Consider the following 24,980-nt stretch of genomic DNA (forward strand, 5'->3'; position numbering starts at 1 on the left):
CCTTTAAGAAAAGGAGTATTTCCTTTGGAAAATCAAGGAAGCTGCAACATTTGACCCAAAATCCTAATTTAAACAAGCCGAGATCATAAAAACCCATCAGTGTTAACGCATACACATTTTAGAAAGGATTACACATTTATTGTAGTAATCGTTACACGTGAAACCACCACGGGGTCGTCGCTTAAAATCAAATGTTATGATTTTTCAACATTGTTGGTCGTTTTTTCACCCTTCTGCTATGTGATGCAGGCAAAAGCTTCCAAAATCTGCTAATAAACGTTTTTGTGTGTGTGTGTGTGTGTGTGTGTGTGTGTGTGTGCACATGAAGGAAATGGACCATTCACGTGTTTTCTTCTCTTCAGCTCAACCAGGTAGCGGAGGACCCCCTGAAGCGGCCGGTGGTTTACGTGAAGGGCAACGATGCCGTCAAACTCATGAACATCGTCAACAAGCAGAAGGTGGCCCGAGCTCGGATTCAGCACCGGCAGCCGCGGGTAAGAGGCCCGGATCCGAAGCCGGCGCTAGGATCGCCGAGGAGAAGTGAGACTAGAGACCCAGAAGCTTCAGACGCGAGGACAAAAGAAAATTCCAGCTGTGAAATCAGAGCCTTTCTTCTGTGTTCCTCGCCGCCCCGAGGCTGAAGACTTTTTCACAGATTAATATCGGGCGGTCAAAGAGCTGTTTGTTTGCCCGGCTGTTTGAAAACGAGAGCAGCACACTTCGAGGTCAAATAACTTGACACAATGAAATCCTGAGAGAATAGGGGGTTTGATGGGAGGGTATTTCTGGTGGGGAATCAAACCAGCAACCCTTCCAGGGCCAACGTTTCACCCTGGATCTTAAAAAGTCAAGAGAATACATCCAAGTGCCTGAAAACGGCTTTTTACTGAGCTGGTGGTGTTTTTATGACAGGACGCACGTCCTGCTATTTTCAGCGTTTCCATAATAAAACTGGGATTAAAGGAGTTTATAAAACTGCATCTTAATGTGCTAAACTGTAAATATTTCCTGGTAAATAACTCATCCTGTGGCCTTTTGTTTCGTTTCTCCACAGCAGCCCACGGAATACTTCGACATGGGAATCTTTCTGGCTTTCTTTGTCGTCGTGTCGCTCGTTTGTCTCATCCTGCTGATCAAGATCAAACTAAAGCAGAGGAGGAGCCAGGTGAGTGTGTCGGCACACGCCAAACGGCTAAAGGAATCCCGCGTCGCACACGAGCGCTTGTTACGCCGTCAAAGGGAAAAACACCCAAAAGCAGCGCGGCGTTCCTGGTTCTTCCGGCATATGAGCCCTGACTGGGAGCTGCAGGTGTTGAGTCAGGCGACAGGAGCGCCGCCGCTGATCGATTCCTCTTGCGTGACGAGTAAAAAGCTCTCAGTGGACGCTTGTGTCGAGAGCACGAATCGGGATTAGCATTTAATTAGCGCTGATGAGAGGCAGGCTGACGGAGCCAAACGCACCGAGACGTCACGACAGAGCTGAAAAGCTGCCGCGGCGTCCGTTAAGACCGGTGTAATCCTGCCACAACGCCAGTGTTGCTCAGTCCAGGGTATCTGCAGGTTTAAGGGAGCCAAATTTAAGACTTAAGACCTTTTTTAAGGCCACTTTGACCAAATTTAAGCTATTTTTAAAATTAAATTTAAGCTATAATTTCCAGCTATTGCCTGGAACCGGTGCTAACCACGTCACCAACGTGGGATTAGCCATCCATTTACCATTAAACTTGCACTTCCCCATGGCGCAAGCTCCCGCTAGCTTAACCAGCTAATGTGCTCATCTAAAAATATCCCCCTTTCACACCCAGCTGAGTGTGTAAGGTTCCGCTTACGCCACCATCGTACACAAAAAACACCAACTAGAAATTCACGAACATTTAATAGAAATAAAAGAATTTAGTTTATTGGGTCTTTGGTAATTTAAGACCTTTGGAAACTCTATTTAAGGATTATTTGTCATTTTTAAGGCCTTAAATTTGGAAAAGCAAATGTAAGACTTTAAAGAGCAAGTCACCCCCAAATCACTTTTTTTTTTGCTGATAAACTATATAAATGAGTGTCTAATCGTGCTGCAGACACGTGTCGTCAGTAGTTTAGCACTTTAGTGCATTTTAGTTAAAATTTAAATTTTCTGCCTAAAGCTGTCAGTGTTGTGTCGTTGTCAGGTAAAAAGTCTGCACTGCATTTGAATTTAAATCTGCCATCGCTATTGGCTAAGAGGTATGCTATGATGTCATCTGGTACATTATGATGTCACAATGCTGTCGTGAGCCTGAGTGTGTGTGTTTTGTTAGCGGCTCCGCCCTCTCGGTCTGCCAGGCAACAGCATTTGTTGCATTTTTCAAACATGAAGTGTGGGAGTGAAGTGATTCTTGTAAGGGTTGACTTGCTCTTTAAACAGCAAGTCAACCCTTACCGGAGTTTAACTCCACTCTCACTTCATGTTTGAAAAATGCAACAAATGCTGTTGCCTGGCAGACCGAGAGGGCGGAGCCGCTAACAAATACACACACAGGCTCACAACGACATTGTGACATCATATGGTACTAGCTAACATTCTTGAGTACCTCTTAGCCAATAGCGATGGCAGATTTAAATTCAAATGCAGTGCAGACTTTTTACCTGACAACGACACAACACTGACAGTTTTAGGCAGAAAATTTAAATTTTAACTAAAATGCACTAAAGTGCTAAACTACTGACGACACGTGTCTGCAGCACGATTAGACACTCCTTCATATAGTTTATCAGCAAAAAAAGTGATTTGGGGGTGACTTGCTCTTTAAGGACCTGCAGTCCAGATGCATTTTATCTGATGCAAATAAAAACGCCTCTAAAATCCTCGTGTCGGTTGCTTTGCAGCATTTATGGTTTGGTCTGCACACGACTGAAGTTAAATATAAACAGAAAACTCCGGTTTGTCATCTCAAAGTTCATTGTTCTGTCGATCGGGGTTTCATCGTGATCCTGCAGTTATTAACCGGACACGATCGTGCACAGAGGAAGAAACGACCTCCGGCGTGGTGCAGCCGAGCTTCGGCATAAATAACGCCGTCATGTGAGGAGCCATCAGTTAATCGCCGGTGGCCGTAAATCGCGCCTGCAGCACACGACTCCTACAAAAGTATTCGTGGCGTTTTCGCGTCAACATGAAACAAAAAGAGGATTTATTGCAACATGACGTCAGCCTTTTACACACAGGAGGTAAACATCTGCAAACCAAACACTTTAGCTGGTGTGTAAGTTCTGCCTCCTCCCACCGCAGAGCTCCATGAACAGAATGGCCATCCAGGCGCTGGAGAAGATGGAGACCAGGAAGTTCAAGGCCAAAGGGAAGGGGCAGCGCGAGAGCAGCTGTGGCGCCTCCGATTCGCTGAGCGGCAGCTCCACCTCTGACTGTGCCATTTGTCTGGAGAAGTACATCGACGGGGAGGTGAGAGAGGGACCAGCTAAACCTGTAAACGGTGACCGCCGCAGTCACAAAGAGTCGTTTTTTCTTCTATTCATGACCAACTCCTCAGACATGAGACAAAACGCAGCTTCATGGACAATAGAGTGGAAGTCCCCCGGTGTGCTTGGGGACCGCAGTCCTGCGCTCTTTCCATGGCCTTTCTGATGTTTAGTCCAGTCTCTCAGAGCGCCTCGGGAGATAGGAGACACCCAGAGCATGCTGGGTAGTGATTACGCTTCCTGTCTCCCCCCCGCTGTGGCTTTCTTTAATCCTGGATGGAGTCACCGTCAAAATATGTGTCCCGGTCTTGGGCTTTACTGTAACTGTTGCTCGTCCTTTATTCGTGGACGCTGGAGGGACAAACACTGCTGGCCCAGGGGGGACGCAGCCTGTGTGTGTGTGTGTGTGTGTGTGTGTGTGTGTGTGTGTGTGTGTGTGTGTGTGTGTGTGTGTGTGTGTGTGTGTGTGTGTGTGTGTGTGTGTGTACTGTGGTTATGTGTCTTTTTGCTGAGGAGAAAAACACAACAAAGCACGGCGCCGGGACTGCACAGAAGGAAGTGGCGTTATGAAAAGCTGAATGGCATCAAAGCGGGTTTTGAGCAGCGCACTAGGCAACAAAAGCCCTGATGGGAAAGAGCCTTAAGATGAGTCATATGTTCGGCCACAGCGGGGTTTTTATGTCGGTGAAGGGCTGCTGCTGGGAAAACATGTTAACTTCAAGTTCTCCAACTTTTGTCTCGGAGTTCCTCGTCACTAATTCTCCGTACGAAGGCGACATGTTGCGTTATTTTCATATCAATCTTGAGATTTAAGCTTTTTGTTCAGAAAATAAAAGACAGATGCAGCAGAAGTTGAGCTTTAATTTGGTTTCAACAGATTCAGACTCCGTTAACCCTGATCCATCGGCCGGGCTTTGCTGCCCCCTTGTGGACGTTTACGCCAGCAACACATTATTTCAGCCAATAAAAGAGCAGAAGCACGACATCAGCAGGTCTTGTTTCCGTGTTTGTCCTCAGGAGCTGCGGGTTATCCCTTGTGCTCACAGATTTCATAAGAAGTGTGTCGACCCCTGGCTGCTCCAGCATCACACCTGCCCCCACTGCAGACACAACATCATAGGTGAGTCGCACTTTTGACAATAAAAACGTTTATAAACAAAATGCATAAATAGTGTTTTGTTTTTAATGCAGAGCAAAAGAAGGGAAATCCAGGACCAGCGTGCATGGACCCTGCCAGCGCGCTCCACGGCAGGCAGCGGGTGGTGCTTCCGGTCCATTATCCTGGCAGGGTGCACCGTGCTGGCCAGGTGACAGCCTATCCGACCAGAACCAGCATGGATCCCCACGGCAACCCCATCACAGTTCTCACAGTGGACCAGCACCCAGATCCACAAGGTTTATACCCGCCACAGTCGTCTGCCTTTCTCCGGAGCTACCACCCCACCCTCCACCTGGAGCATTCCCTCAACCCCCACCACTGCAGGCTAGAGCACCGCGGGCCGCCAGCCTATCCGGCACAGCCGCACCACGCTGCCTTTAAACGACCCAAGTTCCACGGACGCAGTTTCTCCAGAGCGGCCTGTTTTTCGCAGTACGAGACCATGTACCAGCACTACTACTTCCAGGGCCTGTCGTTCCCCCAGCAGCCCGATGGCGGCCCGGGACCCGCTGTGGCGGGGCAGTTCAGCGGCGGAGGAGGAGTCCATAAGGGCCACCACAGCAGAGCCTTCCAGCAAGGACTTTTATATCCCACAGTGGTGCACATGGCGCCGCCCGCCTCAAGGATAGGGGACGGCGGCAGCACCTCGGGGCTGAGCTGTTACCACGGCCATCGCTCGGTGTGCAGCGGCTACCTGGCCGACTGTCCCGGCAGCGACAGCAGCAGCAGCAGCAGCTCTGGACAGTGTCACTGTTCCTCCAGTGACTCCATGTTGGACTGCACCGAGGTCAGCAACCAGGGCGTGTACGGGAGCTGCTCCACTTTCCGCAGCTCGCTGAGCAGCGACTACGACCCCTACGTGTACCGGAGTAAGAGTCCCTGCAGGGGCTCCACGGGGGAGGCAGCTTGCACCACAGTTCCTGCTGAGGACTCATCCATCTCTGCCCCCGTGGGACACGAGCGGCTCCAGCTTCCTTCAGCAGCTTCGGGATTCAACTCGAGGGACCACCACTCCAACTGCAGTTTGGAGCCCAACCATAGCAGTCGTTCATCACTGGAACCCAGGGAGAACAGCAGCACTACCTCAGCGGGGGCTCCGGAGGCCACTGCAGCGGACAGGGTCAACGGGGCGCTGGAGGAGTCGGGGGAACTCGGGGCTGCGGCCTGTAGCTGCTGTTTTGAGGTCATTCCTCCTACTGCAGAGTGTAAAGGGCAGGACTTGGACAATGCTGGGCCTGTGGCCTCAGGACACTGTCAAAGGGGGGTAGACTTTCAGAGCTCCGCCTCTAAGAACTACTTTTCTCCAGAGCACCTGTGTCCCCCTGAGCAGGTGAGCTATGAAGGGCTGCCTTGCTGCTTCTACAAAGAAATGAAGGTCCACAGGGCCACAGCGGGGCACTTTACCGAGGACTATGCTGTTAATGTGCAGTATGCACATGCAGAGTCAGAGGCCTGCTCGGGACAGGGCTGCTGCGAACTCAACCACAGGATACCCATAATTCCTGAAGACACAGATTGTGAACTGGGCTCAGGGGCAGACACCCGGAGCGGTTTGTTACCGGTCAGCATCACGGTGGAGACGGAGTTGCGGACAGGGGAGCAGCGCGAGCCTAAGGAGAGGTACTTCCCCTCGGGACAGCTGAGAGGTCATACGGAGGGGACCAGGGCTTTGTTTCACCCTCCGCTCTCTGCAAGCCCGCCTACACCGGGAGCCAGTACTTCTACACACGAGAGAGATCCGGGCCCATGAACCAGAACAGAGATCAGATATGTGGTACTGAATCCCAGAGGTTGCCTTGTTCTAACCGTGCTCTCGGAGCGCTGAATGTTATCATCTTAGATTGTGTGGTTTTCTACTGAAACGGCCTAAAACTTCTAGACTCGCGACGCATCTGGTTCATTCCTGCGGCCGCCACGGTCCCAATACTCCGAAACAAGCTAGGAAAGATTGTTGGAAGTCAGCTGCAGCCAGGAAGGGTCAGTAATCTGGACCCTGCGTTGTAAACGAGCTATAGGAATCTGAGATTCGTGCGTCTACGAGCGCAAACACCCACTCAAACGATTCTACAGACGTAGCTATACCAAAACAGGAAACGCCGATCGTTAGCTGGGACTCACGTTATACTAAGGAGAGGAGAGCATAGAATAGTGAACGCAAGACTTGACACTGGTCGCCAATCAAAACACAGAATTCATTCATGCATTCATTGCCGTTCACAGTGGCCTATGCGAGGGTGAGATGAGCAACTTGAGAGCCTTATCCAGGTGAGACGTTGGCAGCAAAATTAAAAGACGTGATTGCTGGAAGCCATTAAAAATGTATTTTTGATATCAGATGACTACGGATGCAGCCGTATGCACATGTAGGCTGACGTGTGACGCTAATACATCGATACCCGGTGGGATGTTTTTATTTCCCGACACCATGTCTCCCCGGCTCTCCACTGGACGGTCAAGCGTCGCGTAATAAAACGCAACCGATCACGAGAGAATAGCAAGGGCGTGTCTAACTACAGCAGGGCGTGTCCATAAAGGTCTGATTCGTTTTGGTCATCTCGGCTACGCAGCTTTCACGGGTACTTTTTTCTGTTCCATGCTGTACTTTTTAAAAACGCAGAGCAGTTTTGTTTACCTGTTTTCCCGCTACGTTTCGATTGTGGCTGCAAACATCCTCAGGCCGACGCTGCAGCGTCGGCCTGAGGATGTTTGCAGCCACAATCGAAACGTAGCGGGTAAACAAAACTGCTCTGTTTAAAAAAAGAACTACAGCATGGAATTAGGAAACAGCAGAGAATGGCTCGGCTAACCGTTAGCATTAGCAACTCCACCACACAGCAGAACTCCTCCGGGTTTGTGGAGATTAAACATCGCTGCGGAGTCGTGTTGCTGTTAGCCAATCAGGGGTGAGATGTAGCTGAATCCTGCCGTCTCTGGCTGTGGCTCATTTTGGATCCTGGAACAAAAGCACCAGAGGGTTTTTTTTTCCTCCGCACACGAATCGATTCGTTGAAAAACAAGTGAACTGAGGCCTAGTCCACACGTAGCCGGGTTTTTTTAAAAGACGAATATCCGCCCCTCCACAAACTTACATCCACACCACCTCGTTTAAAAAAAACTCTGTCCACGCGTACCCGAATAAATACGTTGTTAAGGACATGCCAGACCTGTAGGCGGCAGTACTTCCCCCGTTCTTAACCTCGTCCTTCGTCTGTGGTCTTCCGCAAGGAGCAGTAATTCCTCTTGCAAAAACAAACAAGCAGAAAGCGCTTGGACAATTGATAAAGCGAGCGCAGCTCTGAGGGCATCCGTGATGTCGGCTAGTGTAAACACAGGTCGCACGCGTGATGTCAGCATTTTTTTGTCGCGGAAAGTGACGTTGCGGACCTTAAAACTCCGGTTTTGTCCGTCCACACGCAGACACCCAAAACGGAGAAAACGCAGATCTTCACTTTGGCCGGAGTTTTTAAAAAGATCCGTTTTCGTGTGAAAAAACTCCGTTTTCGTGTGGGTGACAGGCCAAAACGTAGAAAAATTTCTACGTTTTGGCAGATCCCCGGCTACGTGTGGACAGGGCCTGAGTCTTTAAACATTTGGGGAGGTTTAATTTCCTGTCTGGCCCGACCTCAGGTTATCTACAGGTGTAAGGGAGCCAAATTTAAGACTTTTTAAGACCTTTTTTAAGGCCAATTTGACCAAATTTAAGCTATTTTTTTAAATTAAATTTAAACTATAATTTCCAGCTATTGCGAATGTGGGATTAGCCATCCAGTTACCATAAAAGTTGCACGTCTCCCACTAGCTTAACCAGCTAATGTGCTCATCTAAAAAAGCCCCCTTTCACAACTAACTGAATGTGTACGGTTCCGCTTACGCCAGCGTCATACACAAAAAATGCTGAACACAAACTAGAAATTCATGAAAATTGAAATAAAATAATCTTATTTATTGGGTCTTTGGTAATTTAAGACCTTTGGAAACTGTATTTAAGGATTATTTTTCCTTTTTAAGGATTTTTAAGGCCTTAAATTTGGAAAAGCAAATTTAAGACTTTTTAAAGACCCGTGGATACCCTGGACCTGAACGGCTGAGCTTACGCAACACTACGCTTTGAGACGAAACTTCACACAGCGGGTAATGCCACCCAACGCCCCCCCCCCCCCCCCCCCTATATATGCAACAGCAATAAGATGGAAGTATCCATCAGCCCAGTTTTACTCGTCGCACCGATACCGACGTTGGAAAACGACGACGTGGACTTGTCGTACATCCTTACAGATGACCGTTTCCTCTATGAGGCGTGCTCTTATATCAATAAAAGGTTCTAGTTTGTATCTAAAGGCCAAAGGAAAGTAGCTAAACAGACTTCATAAGGGTTCCTCATTGTACTGTGACTTTTTTCTTTGAATAATGCAGTTATTCCTACCACAGCGTCTGAATCATAGTGTGCATAATACATTCACGCCTTCCTGTTTGTACTGCAGACTGTTTTTATACTGTTTCTATGAAATGTCCACGTTCTCTACGCAGAGCAAACCCAGAAATAACCCTATTTATAAGTTAACCCAGAGCTGTAATCGTCACAATCTAATCTTGCCTTTGCATAAAGAAATGTACCTACTGCAAATATAACATTTTGGGGGTACTCGAGTCACTATTTAATTGTTCCGTTTTTGTTTTCTAGCACTTACGATAAAAAAATGTGTACAAAATAATATTTTTAATTTTCTAAGATAATTATTTCCTGTCGTACCGTTACAGATGTTTAAAAGGCTAGACATGGATCTGTTGTATATTCTGTACCTGTATAGCAAACATTTCATAAATGGAACTATGTTCTCTGAATATTTATTTGCTAATATATTTATCTTTAAGCCATGTCTTATGTTTAGAGTGTTTGGTTGCTTTTTTCTTTGAGAGAAATCACTAACATGAGACGCTGTACATACATGGTAATTGCACACGCGACGATTAAATCTTCTGACCAAAAAAAGAAAAACAACCTGATTTTAAAGAACTTTAGTACTATACAGTTTTGTAATGAAAGTGTACAAAGATCTGTAAAAATATACAGTTCCATTCAAGTACCTCCATGTACTATCCTGTGTTTCATTACAAGTACTATGATGTTTCATGGCTGCGTAGTACTGGTTTCATTAGCTTTGACAGTGGAACCGGGTCCCTGATAATTGGATAAATAACAGCCACTGACCTTTGACCTGCTGCACAGAGAGAAGCTTTCGGTTGGAATAAAAAGTCTTTCAGAAGGCGCGTGAGGCTGAACCACGACGCAGGTCTTTCCCCTTTTTGGCGCCTCACAGTTTGAAGCCGGAGTGGAGCGCCACCACTCCTCCGGTCAGGTCGTGGTGCTGCACGCAGTAGAAACCCGCGTCCTCCATCATGCCTTTAAACTCCTGCTGCAGGAGAAAAGCAAGAAAATGATTAAAGAGCAAAGAGGTTCAGCTGAACTTTCAGCTCTGCTGCTTAAAATATCCAAACAATAAAGTTAAAGGGAATTTAATTCATTAACCAGCTGCACAGCTGTACAACATATGAGAGATCAGACCACACCTAACACAACATGCCACCCAGCTCCTGGTGCAATCTACTGTCATCTCCCGCCTCCATTACTGCAACGCCCTTCTAACTGGTCTTCCAGGCTGTACTGTGAGACCTCTTCAAATGGTCCAGAACGCAGCGGCGCGTCTGGTCTTCAACCAGCCAAAAAGAGCACACGGCACCCCTCTGTTCACTGAGCTCCACTGGCTACCGCTAGCAGCACGCATCAAATTCAAATAGCTAACACTAGCATACAAAGTCCGAGATGCTACGGCTCCCATCTACCTGAATCCTCTTGCAAACGCTTACGTCTCGGCCCGGCCGCTCCGGTCATCGCAGGATGGTCGGCTAGCAGTGCCTACACCACGCTCAGGACAATCCAGACTCTTCTCATGCATCGTTCCACAAATGTGGAATGACCTTCCAAGCACTACCAGAACAGCGGCTTCCTTTTCAATTTTCCAGAAACTCCTGAAGACCCTGCTCTTCAGAGAGCATCTTCTAAACTAGCACCCTCCCTGCACCCGTCTCCCCCCCCCCTACTGTCTACTCCTTGTTCCCTCCTCTCCATGATTGATGTCGTTGTTGTTGTTGTTGTTAGCCTCAAGGGCAACATGCCAATTATCACTTGTAAGTCGCTTTGGACAAAAGCGTCTGCTAAATACATAAAACATAAACAAGAACTGGTAAAAAAAAAAAATACCGTATTTTCTGGACTATAAGCTGCTACTTTTCCCCCAAGCTTTGAACCATGCGGCTTATATTGAGGTGCGCTTTAGTCCGGAAATTACAGTATGTAATCAGAATTAGAGGCCAACAGATTTCTAAAGCCTGCCTAAATATATAAAAACAAACTCAAAACACAAATTAAATGGTGTGTTGGGGTCCTTTCTTAAGTCTAGTAGTGGCAGCAGTTGGCCACACAGATGCCCGTTTTATTTTTATATTTGCTTTTAATACAGAGAATATTTAATATATCGGTCGGCCTCTAATCAGAATTAAGGTTGGTTTATGCGTGACGCGTCCGCGAGGTCCGCACGGCTCCGCGCGGAAAAGTTGCGTCATTTTGCGTCATTTTGCATCATTTTAACAACCACGCCCCTCCACCGCACGGCCCAAACTTTCCGCACCGCACACCTAGGAAATTTTCTAACCACGCGGATGGTCAGACACGGAAAAACATGGGGGACCGGCAAGAACTAGTATGGCAGAGGTTGGTAAATACAGACATTTGTATGATTCAGCTCTCAGAGATCACCGTGATCAACATGTAGTTAATAATTCTTGGAGAGAAATAGCTCGCACTGTCGGAAAAGACGAGGACGCTGTTAAAAATGCTGGAATGCCATGTTGTAAACAGTCATTTCTACTTCTACTATGGTGTAGTGTTGGATGCATGCCGTAGAGCTCCATGCTGCCCCCTACAGTTTGGGAGAATATTGGCTCACCGCAGAGACGAGCCGCATGAACCATAAACGCTGCGAGTTGTGAAGCGCGTTCCATCCGCGAGCCGCATCACCGAGCGGAAAGTAAACGCGTCAAGCATAAACCAAGCTTTAGGGGTAGACCGGTATTTCAGGCCGATATCTGTCCTTAGTAAAGCCGATTTAAAGTCAGGCGCATCTTCGGGCAGCCCGGTGCTGTTGCAGAGTTCAATTTAAATGCATTTTTATGTTCACTACTAACACCTGCATAATAAATCCTCTTAACTTTATTTAGGTGTCTGACTTTAACACTGAGCAGTGCACAAAGTCAAGAGCTCGAAAACAGATTCAGCTTCAGACACGTGCATCAACTGATGTTATTAGTGACATCTTAGCATGAAAATAAGATGGAAAAAGTCTGGATATCGGCTGGCCGTGGCTCCTATATCAGCATCGGTATCGGCAATAGAAAAGCCAATATCGGTCGGCCTCCAATCAGAATCACTTAGGTAATTATTGATTATAGGGTGATCGTAATAGAAACGATTTCCATAATTGCACAAACAAACAACAGATAGTTAAAATCAGTATGGACGGAGCGAGTTTGCAGTCATACGTGAGCTGTAACTCAGAAACTAAAGATTTAGCTTCTACCATCAAGTCTTGGTCAACTGCAACACAAACGGGTAAAATATTACGTTCATAATATTAAACTAATATCAGTTTCTTGATGTCAGGATGAAGGTCTGCTGCAACACTCCCTAGTGTCGTCGTTGCAGAGGTTTGGATGAAAACAGAAAATTTCCGTATTTTCCCTCGGCGAACTTGTGATCGGTTAAAGCAGCTCTCGGCTGTCTGAGGGTAGGCCCCGCCCACAACGCCGCGGCTGCTGTGGCTCCCAGTGTTTTCTTTTCTTTACTGTGGGAAACGGGTAACGATGGCTCTTTGATGGGAAAAGGCTGCCGACCCCTGAGCCAGGCAAAGGCAGACGGACGGCTGCCAGACCAGGAGGATGACTGCGCTGGTTACTAAAGGCTGTTTTCTCACTAATCTGCTATCTGCGCCACCATGCAGCACTAATCGGGCTGCATGGTGCCTCGCAGCACGAAGGTTGCAGGTTCGAAACTCGGCTCGGCTGCAGCCTTTCTGCGTGGAGTTGTGTGTTCTCCCCGTGCATGTGTGGGTTTCCTCCGGGTACTCCGGTTTCCCCCACAGATCACAGCATGCCCTACAGGTTATAAACTGTAAGTCGCTTTGGATAAAAGCGTCTGCTAAACAAATAAACATAAACATAATAAACATAATCTAACTCTGGGGATTGTGGTCATTGACAAAATTTCACTTTGAGGTGGAATATCCTTTTAAATAAAAAAATATAAAAAGGAAAAAAGATTTGAATTTGCTTTACCTGGTTAGGAAACTTCCGAATGCTCTCCACTAAATACTGGTAGGACTTCCAGTCTCCGGCAATCACTTCTCCCAAAACTGGGATCACCTGGAAACTGTAGGCGTCATACAGACTGCAAAACGGAAACATGGATAGCTTAGAAACCCTCTAAAACATAAAATGTCGTCTTTCACAGACTTTTCACTATTTAACATATCACAGGGTATCTGCAGGTTTAAGAGAGCCAAATTTAAGACTTTTTAAGACCTTTTTTTAAGGCCACTTGGACCAAATTTAAGCAATTTTTTAAATTAAATTTAAGCTATAATTTCCAGCTATTGCCTGGAACCGGTGCTAACCACGTCGTGAACGTGGGATTAGCCATCCAGTTATCATTTATGTTGCACTTCCCCATGGTGCAAACTCCCACTAGCTTAACCAGCTCATCTAAAAATAGCCCCCTTTCACAACCAACCGAACGTGTACGCTTACGCCAACATCATACACAAAAAATGCTGAACACTAACTAGAAATTCACGAAAATTTTATAGAAATAAAATAATCTTGATTATTGGGTCTTTGGTAATTTAAGACTTTTGGAAACTATTTAAGGATTATTTGTAATTTTTAAGGATTTTTAAGGCCTTAAATTTGGAAAAGCAAATTTAAGGCTTTTTAAGACTTTTTAAGGACCTGCAGATACCCTGTATTAAGTTATAAATTAAATAGGAGAGACAAAACACTCCTCCACTCCACCTGGGCTCTGAGTGTTGATCACCGTTTACACTAGCACACCAAAAGGGGGCGGTGTTTCACCAAAACAGAAAAGGTTTAAGCACAAAAAGACAAACGCAGCACAGAAAATAACATTTACTCAACCACAAAGTTGTACAATCTTCTCCACAGCTACTGATTCTCACCCGTGTTCAGCAGAAGCTTCACTCACCGTGCCAGGACAGGATTAGTCACTTTGCTGAACTCCAAGCACATGAACCTGCCACCAGGCTTCAGAACCCTCAGAGCTTCCTGAAGAGCCTAAGAAGAATCAGCGATTAAGGCTTTTATGATCATATTTCTGACCATCAGACACGAGCGACTACTACCGTGGGTTACCTGATCCATACGAGTGACGTTTCGAATGCCAAAGGCGATGGTGTAAATATCAAACTGGTCATCATCAAAAGGCAGCTCCTCCGCATCTCCCACCACCCACGACAGCCCTGACGCACATAAAGATCCATCAGCTGTGCAGCGTTTGGGACGTTTGAACGTTTGTGGATTCAGTTTGGTTTCTTCTTAAAAACTGAGTTTCAGTTCCTGATTTACCAAAATCTAAGAAATTACAAAGATGCTCGTAAGATGCATAAAACAGTTACTGAGCAGATATCTTAAGCTCACCAGAGACGACGCCCATGCGGTCAGCTTTCTGTTTCCCCATTTTCAGCATCTCCTTGTTGATGTCACAAACCACAGCACTAGACTCACGGCGCCTGTCGTCTGAGATGTCCTGCCATGATGAACCCTGACCAGACGGCGTATCTCGCCGCTTCTGCCTCTCCAGCTGATAACGGACGTAGTCCAGGAAACGGACAGCGATGTCACCTGCAGAAGATGTTTGGATGACGCCCAAAATGTGAACGCGATGCTCGCTAAATGACCTTAGAGGTGCTCGAAAACCGCTTTACCTGTTCCACCTGCAACATCAAGGAGCCGAGCACCAGGCTGGGGGTGCATGACGTGCAGCAGCACGTCCTTCCACAGTCGATGAATCCCCAGACTCATGGCGTCGTTCATGACGTCATACTTCTGAGCCACGTTCTCAAACACCTTATACACTGAAAGGACAGACATGAGCAACACTCTCAGATCTCAAACTAAATTAAATAAGTCATCCGACAAGGAACTCAAGAAAAACGGTATTTTTGGACACTTTCCTTTTCTGTTTCTGTGAAGCTTGGGAGGTTTTTACTGCTATTTTTTCTCTTTTTGAGCATTTGTTATGATGTGTAACCATGGCAACAAGCTGGTTTACAATCGGGAGCAGCTGATTAACATTGGAAAGGCTGAAATAATACCTCAACTGAAGCCACAAATCCCAAATGAACTAAAACGCGAGAAGCGTGGGTGCAGAGCGGGAGCAAAACGGAGACAGAGAAAGAGGAAATTCAAACCATCTCTTCCATCGATCATAATGGGCGATGTGAGATCACTGGCCAACAAGATGGAGGAACTCCAAGCCCTTTCAAGGACTCAGCCAGAGTTTCGGCAGTGTAGTGTTATGTGTTTCACGGAGACGTGGCTGCAGGACCATATCCCCGATTCCAGCGTCTCTCTGCCAGGATTCCTGACTGTACGAGCAGACAGAGATCTGAAGAGGAGCGGGAAAAGAAAAGGAGGTGGAGTGGCAGTGCTTGTCAACAACAGATGGTGCCATCCAGGTCATGTTTCAGTGAAATGTCGTCTCTGCAGCCCAGATAATGAACTCTTGGCAGTAAGTTGTCGCCTATAGAGCTCCGGACCCCACATGACTCTCAGTTAGTAGACGCCATATTGGCAGTCAAAAAAGGAAAACAAACACGGATCGTAAACATGAACATGAACGGGATCAGCTTGGATTTTACTTCGTCAGAGTTTACTTCACACTTTAAAACCGAATAAATTGTTTTATATAGTCAGAAATTAAATAGACTAAACATCTCCGACTCTTACCGTGCCCCTGGGATACTTTTTAAAAAAGCCAGAAGCTGTCGGAGCGGACTTCTTACCGGACCTGGCCGGGGAACCCCTTGGGATTCCCCCGGAGCTACTGCCCCCGTAACCCGACTCCGGATAAGCGGATGAAAATTGATGGACAAATAACAGATTTACATGTAAGTAGTTTAAATAGAGTGCTGTGCGGTTTGAATGTATAAACTGAACGCCAAGAGAAATCACTAGTTTGACTTTTTTTCCGTGAATAAGATAAAAATGTCAGGCAGGAGCGTCTCAGGATCTGTCTGAGATCTGTCTCGGTGAGACAGATAATAGCAATCCAAAGTGCTTTTTATGTGTGATCTGACAATTGATCAACCATTGCTTAAAAATTAAATACAGCTTAGCCGGTTAATTGCTGTGATCATAAAACACGTAAACGGCAGCACGCAGAACTCACGAGGCAACGTTTTACGTTATGTTTACTTGTTGCTATGAGTAATAAGACAGAAAAAGCCACGCCAAAATAAGTTTAGGAAGCCCACTAAGAATCGTAATAAAAGCATTTAAAATAAATACCATACACAGTTGAGGAAACGTTGGTTTAAGTACCTGATATGAAGCGGTCGCTGCATAAGTGAAAACCTTTACTCTCGGGATCCCACAGTTTCATTTTAGCCCGGTCACTAGCACGTTTTACTGCAATGATCCAACGTTTGCCACGTTCCGGATCTTGGGGAATCCTGTAGACGGCTCATTCAAATCAATTTCCCTCTGGGATTAATAAAGTATTTTTGAATTGAATTCCTTATGTCGTCCGCGTCTGTTCTGCATCCTGGGGCACAACAGGAATCTACCATATTTCCCGTTTGATTGAGTTTTCTGACAATAACAAATAGTCCAGCTGCAGGCTTCAGCATGCCAATATGGCGCCGTTTCGATTTGAACTGTTGCATGCCGGGAGACGTGACGTCAACTCCCAAAGCTCTACATTATTTGCCAAGAGAGTTCACCAGTGTTGTCTAGGCAACCGTTTATATTCCACCTTCAGCCATTGCTGAAAATGCATATGATGCCATCAGTTCCGTTGTCGCTAAGCTACAAACCCAGCACCCCAATGCATGTGTGGCTATATCTGGTGATTTTAATCATGCCTCGCTCTCTGCTACACTTCCAACATTTCAACAGTTTGTCAGCTGCTCCACCAGAGAAAACAAGACATTGGATTTGTGTTATGCAAATGTTAAGAATGCATACATGTCCAAAACAAGACCTCCTCTGGGACAATCAGATCACAATCTTGTTTTTCTCTGCTCAGAATACAAACCACTTGTTCAGAGGCAATCTGTGGCAAGAAGTACTGTGAGAAAATGGTCACAGGATGCTGAAGAAGCCCTGCAGAGTTGTTTTGAGACCACAGATTGGATGACTCTCTGCCAAGGATATGAAGAGGACATCAATGCCATGACTGGATGTGTCACTGACTATATAAACTTCTGTGTGGACAACATCATACCCACCAGGACAGTGAGATGCTTTGCTAATAACAAACCCTGGATCACCAGTGAACTGAAGAATCTGCTAAATGAGAAAAAAAGAGCCTTCAAGGAGGGAGACAGGGAATTATTGAGGAGTATATCTGAAGATCAAGATCAGAGACAGCAAGGAGGCATACAGGAAGAAGCATGAGAACAAACTACAGAGGAACAATATCAGAGATGTCTGGTCAGGGATGAAGAAGATCACAGGCTTCAAGCAGAGGAAGGATTGTACAGATGGCAGCCTGGACACAGCCAATGAACTGAACAAGTTCTTCAATAGGTTCAGTTCAGGAACAACCCCAGCATCCTCTTCACCTGTCCCCAGCCAATCAGACATCCCATCCTCCTCTGATCCAACATTTTCCTGTCACACGCCAGCTCTTTTGTCCTCTAACGCAGTCATGGACTCTTCTGGTTCTATAAATCTGTCTTCAACCAAGTCAGGAGATGCTGCTGCCCCATTTACCTCGCCCTGCCACCTATCTGTCTCTAGAAGTCAGGTGAAGAGGCAGCTGGAGAGACTGAACAGGAACAAGGCTGCAGGTCCCGATGGTGTCAGCCCCAGAGTACTGAAGGCCTGTGAAGAGTAGCTCTGTGGAATTCTGCAGCACCTCTTCAACCTCAGCCTGGCCCAGGAGAAGGTTCCAGTCCTGTGGAAGACATCCTGCCTTGTTCCAGTTCCAAAGAAAACTCGCCCATCAGTCAATGACGACTACAGATCGGTTGCCATGACATCCCACATCATGAAGGTCCTGGAGAGACTCCTGTTGGTCCACCTGAATAAGCAAACTAGAACATATCAGGACCCGCTGCAGTTTGCTTATCACCATGGAGATGGAGTTGAAGATGCCATCATCCAGCTGCTTCAACCAATCCACTGTCATCTGGACAAAGCAGGCAGCAGTGTGAGGGTCATGTTCTTTGATTTCTCCAGTGCATTTAACACAATCCAGCCTGATGTACTTTGCCAGAAACTCCAGAAGACACAGGTGGGGGCCTCAACTATCACCTGGATTAAAGACTACCTGACAAACAGACCACAGTTTGTGAGGCTGAAGAACTGCACATCAAACCAGGCGATCAGTAACAATGGAGCACCACAGGGGACTGTACTCTCACCATTCCTTTTCACCTTGTACACCTCAGACTTCCAGTACAAATCAGAGACCTGTCATCTACAGAAATACTCAGATGACTCTGCAGTTGTCGGGTGTATCAGAGATGGACAGGAAGCTGAGTACAGAGAGCTGGTGGAGCACTTTGTGGCATGGTGTGGAAACAATCATCTGACCTTGAACGTGAACAAAACAAAGGAGATGATTTTAGACTTCAGAAGAAACAGGGTGGAGTCAAACACTGTTTCCATCATGGGAGAAGAAGTGGAGGTGGTTGAGGAATACAAACACCTTGGAGTTCACCTGGACAACAGACTGGACTGGAGAAAGAACAGCGAAGCCGTTTACAAGAAGGGACACAGCAGACTGCACTTCTTGAGGACGCTTAGGTCCTTCAATGTCTGTAGCAAGATGCTGCAGATCTTCTACAAGTCTGTTGTTGAGAGTTTAATCTCTTCAGCCATCGTCTGTTGGGGTAGCAGCATCAGAAGCAGGGACCTGAAAAGGCTCAACAGCCTAATAAAAAAGGCTGGTTCTGTTCTGGGGACGACTGTGGAACCACTGGAGGAGATCATGCAGAGAAGGATTCTCCAGAGAATCAAGAACATGATGGACAACCCTGAGCATTCTCTTCACAAGACTGTCCGACAACGGGAGAGTGTCTTCAGTCAGAGGCTTCTTCAGTTTGGCTGCAACACTGACCGCTACTGGAGATCCTTCCTGCCAACAGCCATTGTAATATACAACAACTCTTTGATGACTTGATTACTATTATTATTATTCAGCTACTACAGCAATCAATTTCCCTCTGGGATTAATAAAGTATTTTTGAATTGAATAATAAATTAATACTTCTGCAATGATATTGGTGGTACCGTGATTTAAAATGTTGATCCAAGTTTTTCCTCCTTCTAACTGCTTGGGTTTCATGAAATTATCGATATTATTTTATGTTAAGTTTACATAAAATACACAAGATGGCACAGTATTTTAGCCACCTCTCAATTCAGAACAGAATATCGTCTTTAAAGGGTTTTAGAAGTTTAATAAACATAACTAGAAAGGTCATATATACGCCGAATTGCTTAGAAACTCGTTGCTAATCGAAAATGATCAAACAACCCTTCTTTAAAAATAAACAAGAGGGGAAAAACGACTAGAAAATTAAATAACATGATTTTTACACGCAGCTCTTCAGGCGCACCGTGGGCTGTCCCTCACCTCTCTTCGCCTTCTCCGCCTCGGACACCGTCTCGAAACCGAAATGTGTGCTTCTGTCTTCCGCTGCGTCGCTAAAACAACGACCGGACGACGTCCTCCAACAGCAGGCTGAGCGACACGACACACCGGAGACGGTGGAGGTGACTTTTCTGTGAGAAAGACGAGCCAACTGCCGCACCAAGAGTCTCATTGAAGCAGCCATGTTTGGCGTAACTTCTTCTACTACTGCGGCTGCGTCTTCTTCTTCTTCTAGTTCTAACCAAAGGATCTGACGCGCAGACACGGATGTGGGCAGCTTCTGCCCCCAGCAGGCAGTTTCTAGAACTGCATGAGTTGAGTTAAGCTCTTAAAGGTCAAAATGTGATTTACATCCTGTAAATTTAAGTTAACATACATGAAATCAATACAGATGGTTAAGAAAATAACTGTTTACATGATTGTAGCTTGTAAAAATGTGTCTTTAAGGACAAAAACATAAACTGAACTAATCTCGACTCGACTCGAACTTCATGTATATAGCACCTTACAGACACATACATGCCACCAAAGTGCTTCACAGACACGGGTAAAATCATAACACATGAAATTCACTAAAAATGAATAAAACACAAACAAATAAAAAGATTAAAAATGAGATTTGAAAGCCAGTTCGTAAAAATGGGTCTTCAGCTTTGATTTAAAAGCTGCTACAGAAGAGGACTGCCGAATGTGTGATGGAAGCTCATTTCACAGTTTTGGAGCTGCAACTGAAAAGGCTCGCAACTCCCCACACCTAGTGACACAAAAATACTCTTTCTACATGTAAAGGTTGATCTTTTTTTCTGTTATTTTCTATTGCTTGGAAAAAAGAAAGCATTCATGATATTTTCAGCTGAAGTTCTCATTTTCAAACAGTCAATGTTTTTCTAAAAAGAGCAAAAGTGTAACTAATGGCAACCCCATCCATCCATCCATCCATCCATCCATCCATCCATCCATCCATCCATCCATCCATTTTCATCCGCTTATCCAGAGTCGGGTCGCGGGGGCAGTAGCCTAACTCGAGAGGCCCAGACTTCCCTCTCCCCAGCCACTTGAGCCAGCTCCTCCGGGGGAATCCCAAGGTGTTCCCTGGCCAGGTGAGAGACATAGTCCCTCCACCGTGTCCTGGGTCTACCTTTAGGTCTCCTCCTGGTTGGACGTGCCCGGAAAACCTCACCAGGGAGGCGTCCAGGAGGCATCCTGACCAGATGCCTGAGCCACCTCAACTGGCTCCTCTCGATGTGGAGGAGCAGCGGGTCTACTCCAAGCCCCTCCCGGATGACCGAGCTTCTCACCCTGTCTCTAAGGGAGAGCCCAGCCACTCTTCGTTCTTTCAGTCACTACCCAAAGCTCATGACCATAGGTGAGGGTAGGAACGTAGATCGACCGGTAAATCGAGAGCTTCGCCTTCTGACTCAGCTCTCTCTTCACCACGACAGACCGGTACAACGCCCGCATCACTGCAGATGCAGCACCAATCCACCTATCCATCTCACGCTCCAGTTTCCCCTCACTCGTGAACAAGACCCCGAGATACTTAAACTCCTCCACTTGGGGCAGGACCTCATCCCTGACCCAGAGAAGGCATTCTACCCTTTTCCGAATGAAGACCCACTCTTAAGGGCAACTCTTCCAACCAAATAAGTATCATTAATTCACTCAGCCTTTTTAATAACTATGAATAGTACATTCTCTTATGGGGTGAGTGAAGGGTTAAAATAAAAATTACTTTGTGTAATAAATAGTTTTCTATGTTCAATTGTCTGTTTTTTTCTTTATTACTAAGCAAAATGTTCATCAGGTGGTAAAACACAAACTATTTATTTATTTGTTTGTTTTATTTATTCATCTATTTATTTATTTATCTATCACACTAAAAAAATCAAACCTTTTTATGAGATTAGGATTAAATATGAGTCAGGTCTTGCTGATGCAGGCAGTTCTGGGATCAGTGGAGCTATTTCTGGTTAAAAATCTTCACACCGAAGATGCTCGAAACAGCAAACGAATTATTATTCCAGAGCAAATTAAATAATTACTCCGAATAATCTTGATTATTTTTAGCGTGGAGCCTCTTGCCTGCAGGCGGAGGTTAAACTAGTGTTTTTCTAAAGTTTTAGCCGCATCTGGCCGCTATAATAAGGATGGAGCAGGCTGATGCGTGTGTGAACAAAACACTAAAAAGTATCAGACGGCTCTAACTCAAACAAGGTCAGACAAAGTTGGGGTGAGTCGCTGCACGAGTAGCAAAGCCTCGTTTTTCACATCCGTCATTGCTTCTTCTCACTGAAAACACCTGACTTGAGTCCTCAGAGGGCAGAAAAAGGCAGGTTTTGTTCTGCGGTCCTCTCACTTTCTTGTCCCTTCAGTAACTGGATCCTGACTTTTGTCCCATTGTTGCCTTAATTACTTATTGACTTGGGTTCAGAAGGATCTGCTTACTCCGGATTTCTTTCCTTGGCTTCGGGAAGACCGACCACGTGGGAACTGCAGGCCGAGGCTCCTCACAAAGATCGATTTCTAAATTCAAAGATTTAGCTGAAATGATTTGTTTAAACCTCAGACTGTTGGCAGCTGATCCACCGTTAGAGGGAGTCAGAGGATTTTCACATCTTTTCCTTGAAAGTGCAGCTGAAGTTGAAAGGCTGAGCTCTGTGACTTTTCCAAGTGTTTCTCACAAAGTTTGGCTCAGGCAGTGACCCGACTGCATCTTTTTCAGGTGTCTGCATTCACACAGGAGCCCGTTTTCCAGCTAATGCAAGAAGATCACTTATCATAGGCTGATGTGCTCTAAAATGAACAAAAGCATGACAGTTTGAATGAAATAAAACAAAAGCTTTATTTTTATGAATGAAATCGTCTCTCCGCACAAATCCTGAGCGCTCCAGCTTTTTGCACGTCCTGCGGTTTGTTTTTGTTCCACGGCGTTCCCGTTTTAAAAGCTGGACTCCTGCTGTTCCTCCTGAAATGTGCAGGTTGCATGCCTGACCTCATCCCAGAGAGAAGTCAATGGGTTACACATGGCCCTCCAAATCCCCGGTGAGTGTGTGTGTGTGTGTGTGTGTGTGTGTGTGTGTGTGTGATCATCTCCAAACAAGCTGGGAGTCATTGTGAAGATCTGATGAGTGTTTCGCTTTAAAGAGAAAAAGGTGCTTGCAGACGCTCAAACGTGCAAGCGGAGCAGTCCAGTTGGGCTTTTACTCTCAACGTTGAAAAGAAAACCATTCTGCATGGAATAAGGGGATGGGATTAGCTCAATCCCACGTTTGTTGCACACATGCTTCTCAGAATGAAACCAAATAAAAACAAACACGAGTCGGTTTTAAGAAACATGCATACAGTGTTTATTTGCATCCAGGACACATTAAATAAAACTACAAAGATACTTCACTTATACAAAAGATAGATTATATCCCATTCACATACAAAAAAACAATAATTTACTGTATAAATTAAAATTTCACTATTTTGCTATTTACAGCAAGATGAAAACAAAGCTCTGGCCCCACTTCCCGCGGGGCTTCTGCGACGCCGTTTTCATGTCATCCAGCACGTCAGGACATTCCCAACCATTTGGGAAGAGACGGTTCCCAGAGGAACTTTCCAACCGACTGGAGGACGGGAAGGAAAAAGGGGAGTTTTTGCATATTTCACCGAGCTAACAAAACAAATCTACCCTTCTTAGATATTAGCCGTCAGATTTCGTCAGCTCGTGTTTGATTTCGGTGCGCATTAATTCCCCCGTCTACTCCTTTTTGTTTTTTACTCCCTCGGCTCCGTGCACGGTCGCTCGGAACGCCACCGAGCTGGGGGCATCTGCTCATGTCCTGCAGTAATTAGCACGAGTTGCAGCTGAGCAGATCATAATGCACGGCCACATCTATTTTACAGAATTCCAATTAGGGAACAAAGACTTTTCCCTTGGACCTGGAGAGTCGTGCATGTTCCGTTTTAAGTGCTCGGGTTGCTGATGGGTCCATTTGAGTTTAATTTAATAAAAACCAGAACGAGCACTGCTTTCTGTTCCAAGTACAAGCAAAGATTAAGTGCAATTGAGTGTTTCTTTGTAAGGAAATATTTGAGGTGACCCTCTGCAGAAACCACCGCAAGCATCCGATCCCACAGGAGGAATACCAAGCTGGTGGATTCTGACCTTTCACAAGTAGTTAAAATGTCACGGCCCTGCACAGAAACCCGCTACAGCTGCAAACATGCTGTCAGCTCGTGGGTAGTACCATTCAGTGCTTCCGTGTCTGAGTGCATTGTTCCCACTCAACCTTAGGCCTAAAATCTGCAACACAGGAAGAAACTTTGAGTTTGCAGCACCCCTGATGCCGTCGGAGCAGAGAAAGCTGTTCTGTTTTAGAGCTTCTTCCAGGAAAAAGTCCTAAAGAAAAGCAGAGAAGTGTCTTAAAATGGAAAAGTGGTCATAAATATGATCATACCCACAATGAAATACACAATATACAACAACAGTCACCCCCTTTCTCCTGTAATCCACAGACCGTGTGAACAATATGTTCAGTAAACGTCCAAGACTACGCGGAAAAGCACAAATGAAAAAATAGAACATCTGGTTTGTTTGTGTTCCTGATGGAAGAAGATGATGTTTCTGTTTACGATCTGGAGGTTGTTGTTGTTGTTGTTTAGGGATTAACTCTAACGTTATCTGCGCTGATGTCTGTCAGAGATCCCGGCTGACTTTAGAAACAGATGTTGGGAATCTGAGGAATGGGAAGGGGAGATGCTGAAGGCACTTAAACACCATCAAAGCGGAAGGGCTCCCGCCCACCACCAGGCTGAAAAAGCCCTCAGACGCTCCTTAAATGGCAGTTTGTCCGCTAACAGCACATCTGAGTGACCGAGGCCTCTCCTCCACACCCGGATGCTGAGTGGGCGAGGGCGCGCCCGTTCATTTGGGTGTTTTTGCTTCGCTGCGACACCTTTGGGTACCGCCAGCTCCACATCACCACAACCCGTTTCCCTCTCCTCTGAAAACAAAAATAAACAACAACAACAAAACAAAGGGAACAGCAAAGAACAAACAGGTGACCTCCTTGGAGGGGAGGGGCTCCGGCTTTTGGCTGTTCACCCATATGAGGCAGTTACGTGTGACGAAACCTCGGAGCTTCCACGGCGTACGTTTGTCATCTTCTCCTCGACACCGATGAAGTTAACCGGTTCCCGGCGGTCTATTTTCTGTGATGAGTCTGCAGTCCGGAGGGGTTGGTTTTTGTTGGAGGTATGCTGACTGGAAGGGACGACGACGAGAGATAAAAATGGCCTCCTGCGTGTTACAAGCGGCCTTTTGTTCTCGTTGGAGCTGCAGATCTTCCTCCTTCCAGGCCTTCACTCTCCTCTCTGACGCTGCAGTCCTTGACAGCCTCGTGCGACCCTTCGTCTTTGGTGCTGAGAGGG

At 46.1% G+C, this 24,980-nt stretch overlaps 2 protein-coding genes across 5 annotated transcripts in view; one reads left to right on the forward strand and one right to left on the reverse strand.

Moving 5' to 3' along the window:
- The window catches only part of znrf3 (zinc and ring finger 3), a 95,833-nt gene extending 89,304 nt beyond the window's left edge, over positions 1–6,529 (forward strand). For 2 of the 3 annotated variants that reach the window (XM_015960514.3, XM_054730271.2), the window contains exons 4-8: positions 363–494; positions 1,055–1,165; positions 3,263–3,430; positions 4,465–4,567; positions 4,639–6,529. In XM_015960514.3, coding sequence (XP_015816000.3) covers positions 363–494; positions 1,055–1,165; positions 3,263–3,430; positions 4,465–4,567; positions 4,639–6,356 — 2,232 coding nt within the window. In that variant the 3' untranslated portion in view covers positions 6,357–6,529. The remainder of the gene's footprint in view (positions 1–362; positions 495–1,054; positions 1,166–3,262; positions 3,431–4,464; positions 4,568–4,638) is intronic. The other variant, XM_015960515.3, reaches the window with a different exon arrangement.
- Positions 4,289–19,771, reverse strand: coq5 (coenzyme Q5, methyltransferase). 2 transcript variants are annotated; one of them, XR_001573081.3, is made up of 8 exons: positions 19,542–19,771; positions 14,659–14,808; positions 14,372–14,575; positions 14,087–14,193; positions 13,920–14,008; positions 12,995–13,106; positions 9,816–10,020; positions 4,289–4,547 (listed from the first exon to the last, which is right to left on the reverse strand). XR_001573081.3 is itself a non-coding variant. In XM_015960517.3 (7 exons), exons 1-7 carry the CDS (start codon positions 19,741–19,743, stop codon positions 9,919–9,921), a joined length of 966 nt encoding a protein of 321 aa, XP_015816003.3. In that variant the 5' UTR covers positions 19,744–19,771; the 3' UTR covers positions 9,608–9,918. The 2 variants fall into 2 exon arrangements, 1 of the variants encoding a protein (XP_015816003.3); XM_015960517.3 differs by lacking the exon at positions 4,289–4,547 and having other exon boundaries at positions 9,608–10,020.
- Between the last annotated feature and the right edge of the window lie 5,209 nt (positions 19,772–24,980).

Source organism: Nothobranchius furzeri, chromosome 10, assembly GCF_043380555.1.
Source record: "Nothobranchius furzeri strain GRZ-AD chromosome 10, NfurGRZ-RIMD1, whole genome shotgun sequence".
In the NCBI taxonomy this organism is placed as follows: domain Eukaryota; kingdom Metazoa; phylum Chordata; class Actinopteri; order Cyprinodontiformes; family Nothobranchiidae; genus Nothobranchius; species Nothobranchius furzeri.

Excerpts from the sequence above, each read along its gene's own strand:
- coq5 (XM_015960517.3), bottom strand. The coding sequence starts at position 19,743 with ATGGCTGCTTCAATGAGACTCTTGGTGCGGCAGTTGGCTCGTCTTTCT. Across the intron at positions 14,009-14,086 it reads ACGTCACTCGTATGGATCAG|GCTCTTCAGGAAGCTCTGAG; the intron begins GTAACCCACGGT and ends GATTCTTCTTAG. Across the intron at positions 13,107-13,919 it reads ACTAATCCTGTCCTGGCACG|TCTGTATGACGCCTACAGTT; the intron begins GTGAGTGAAGCT and ends TCCGTTTTGCAG.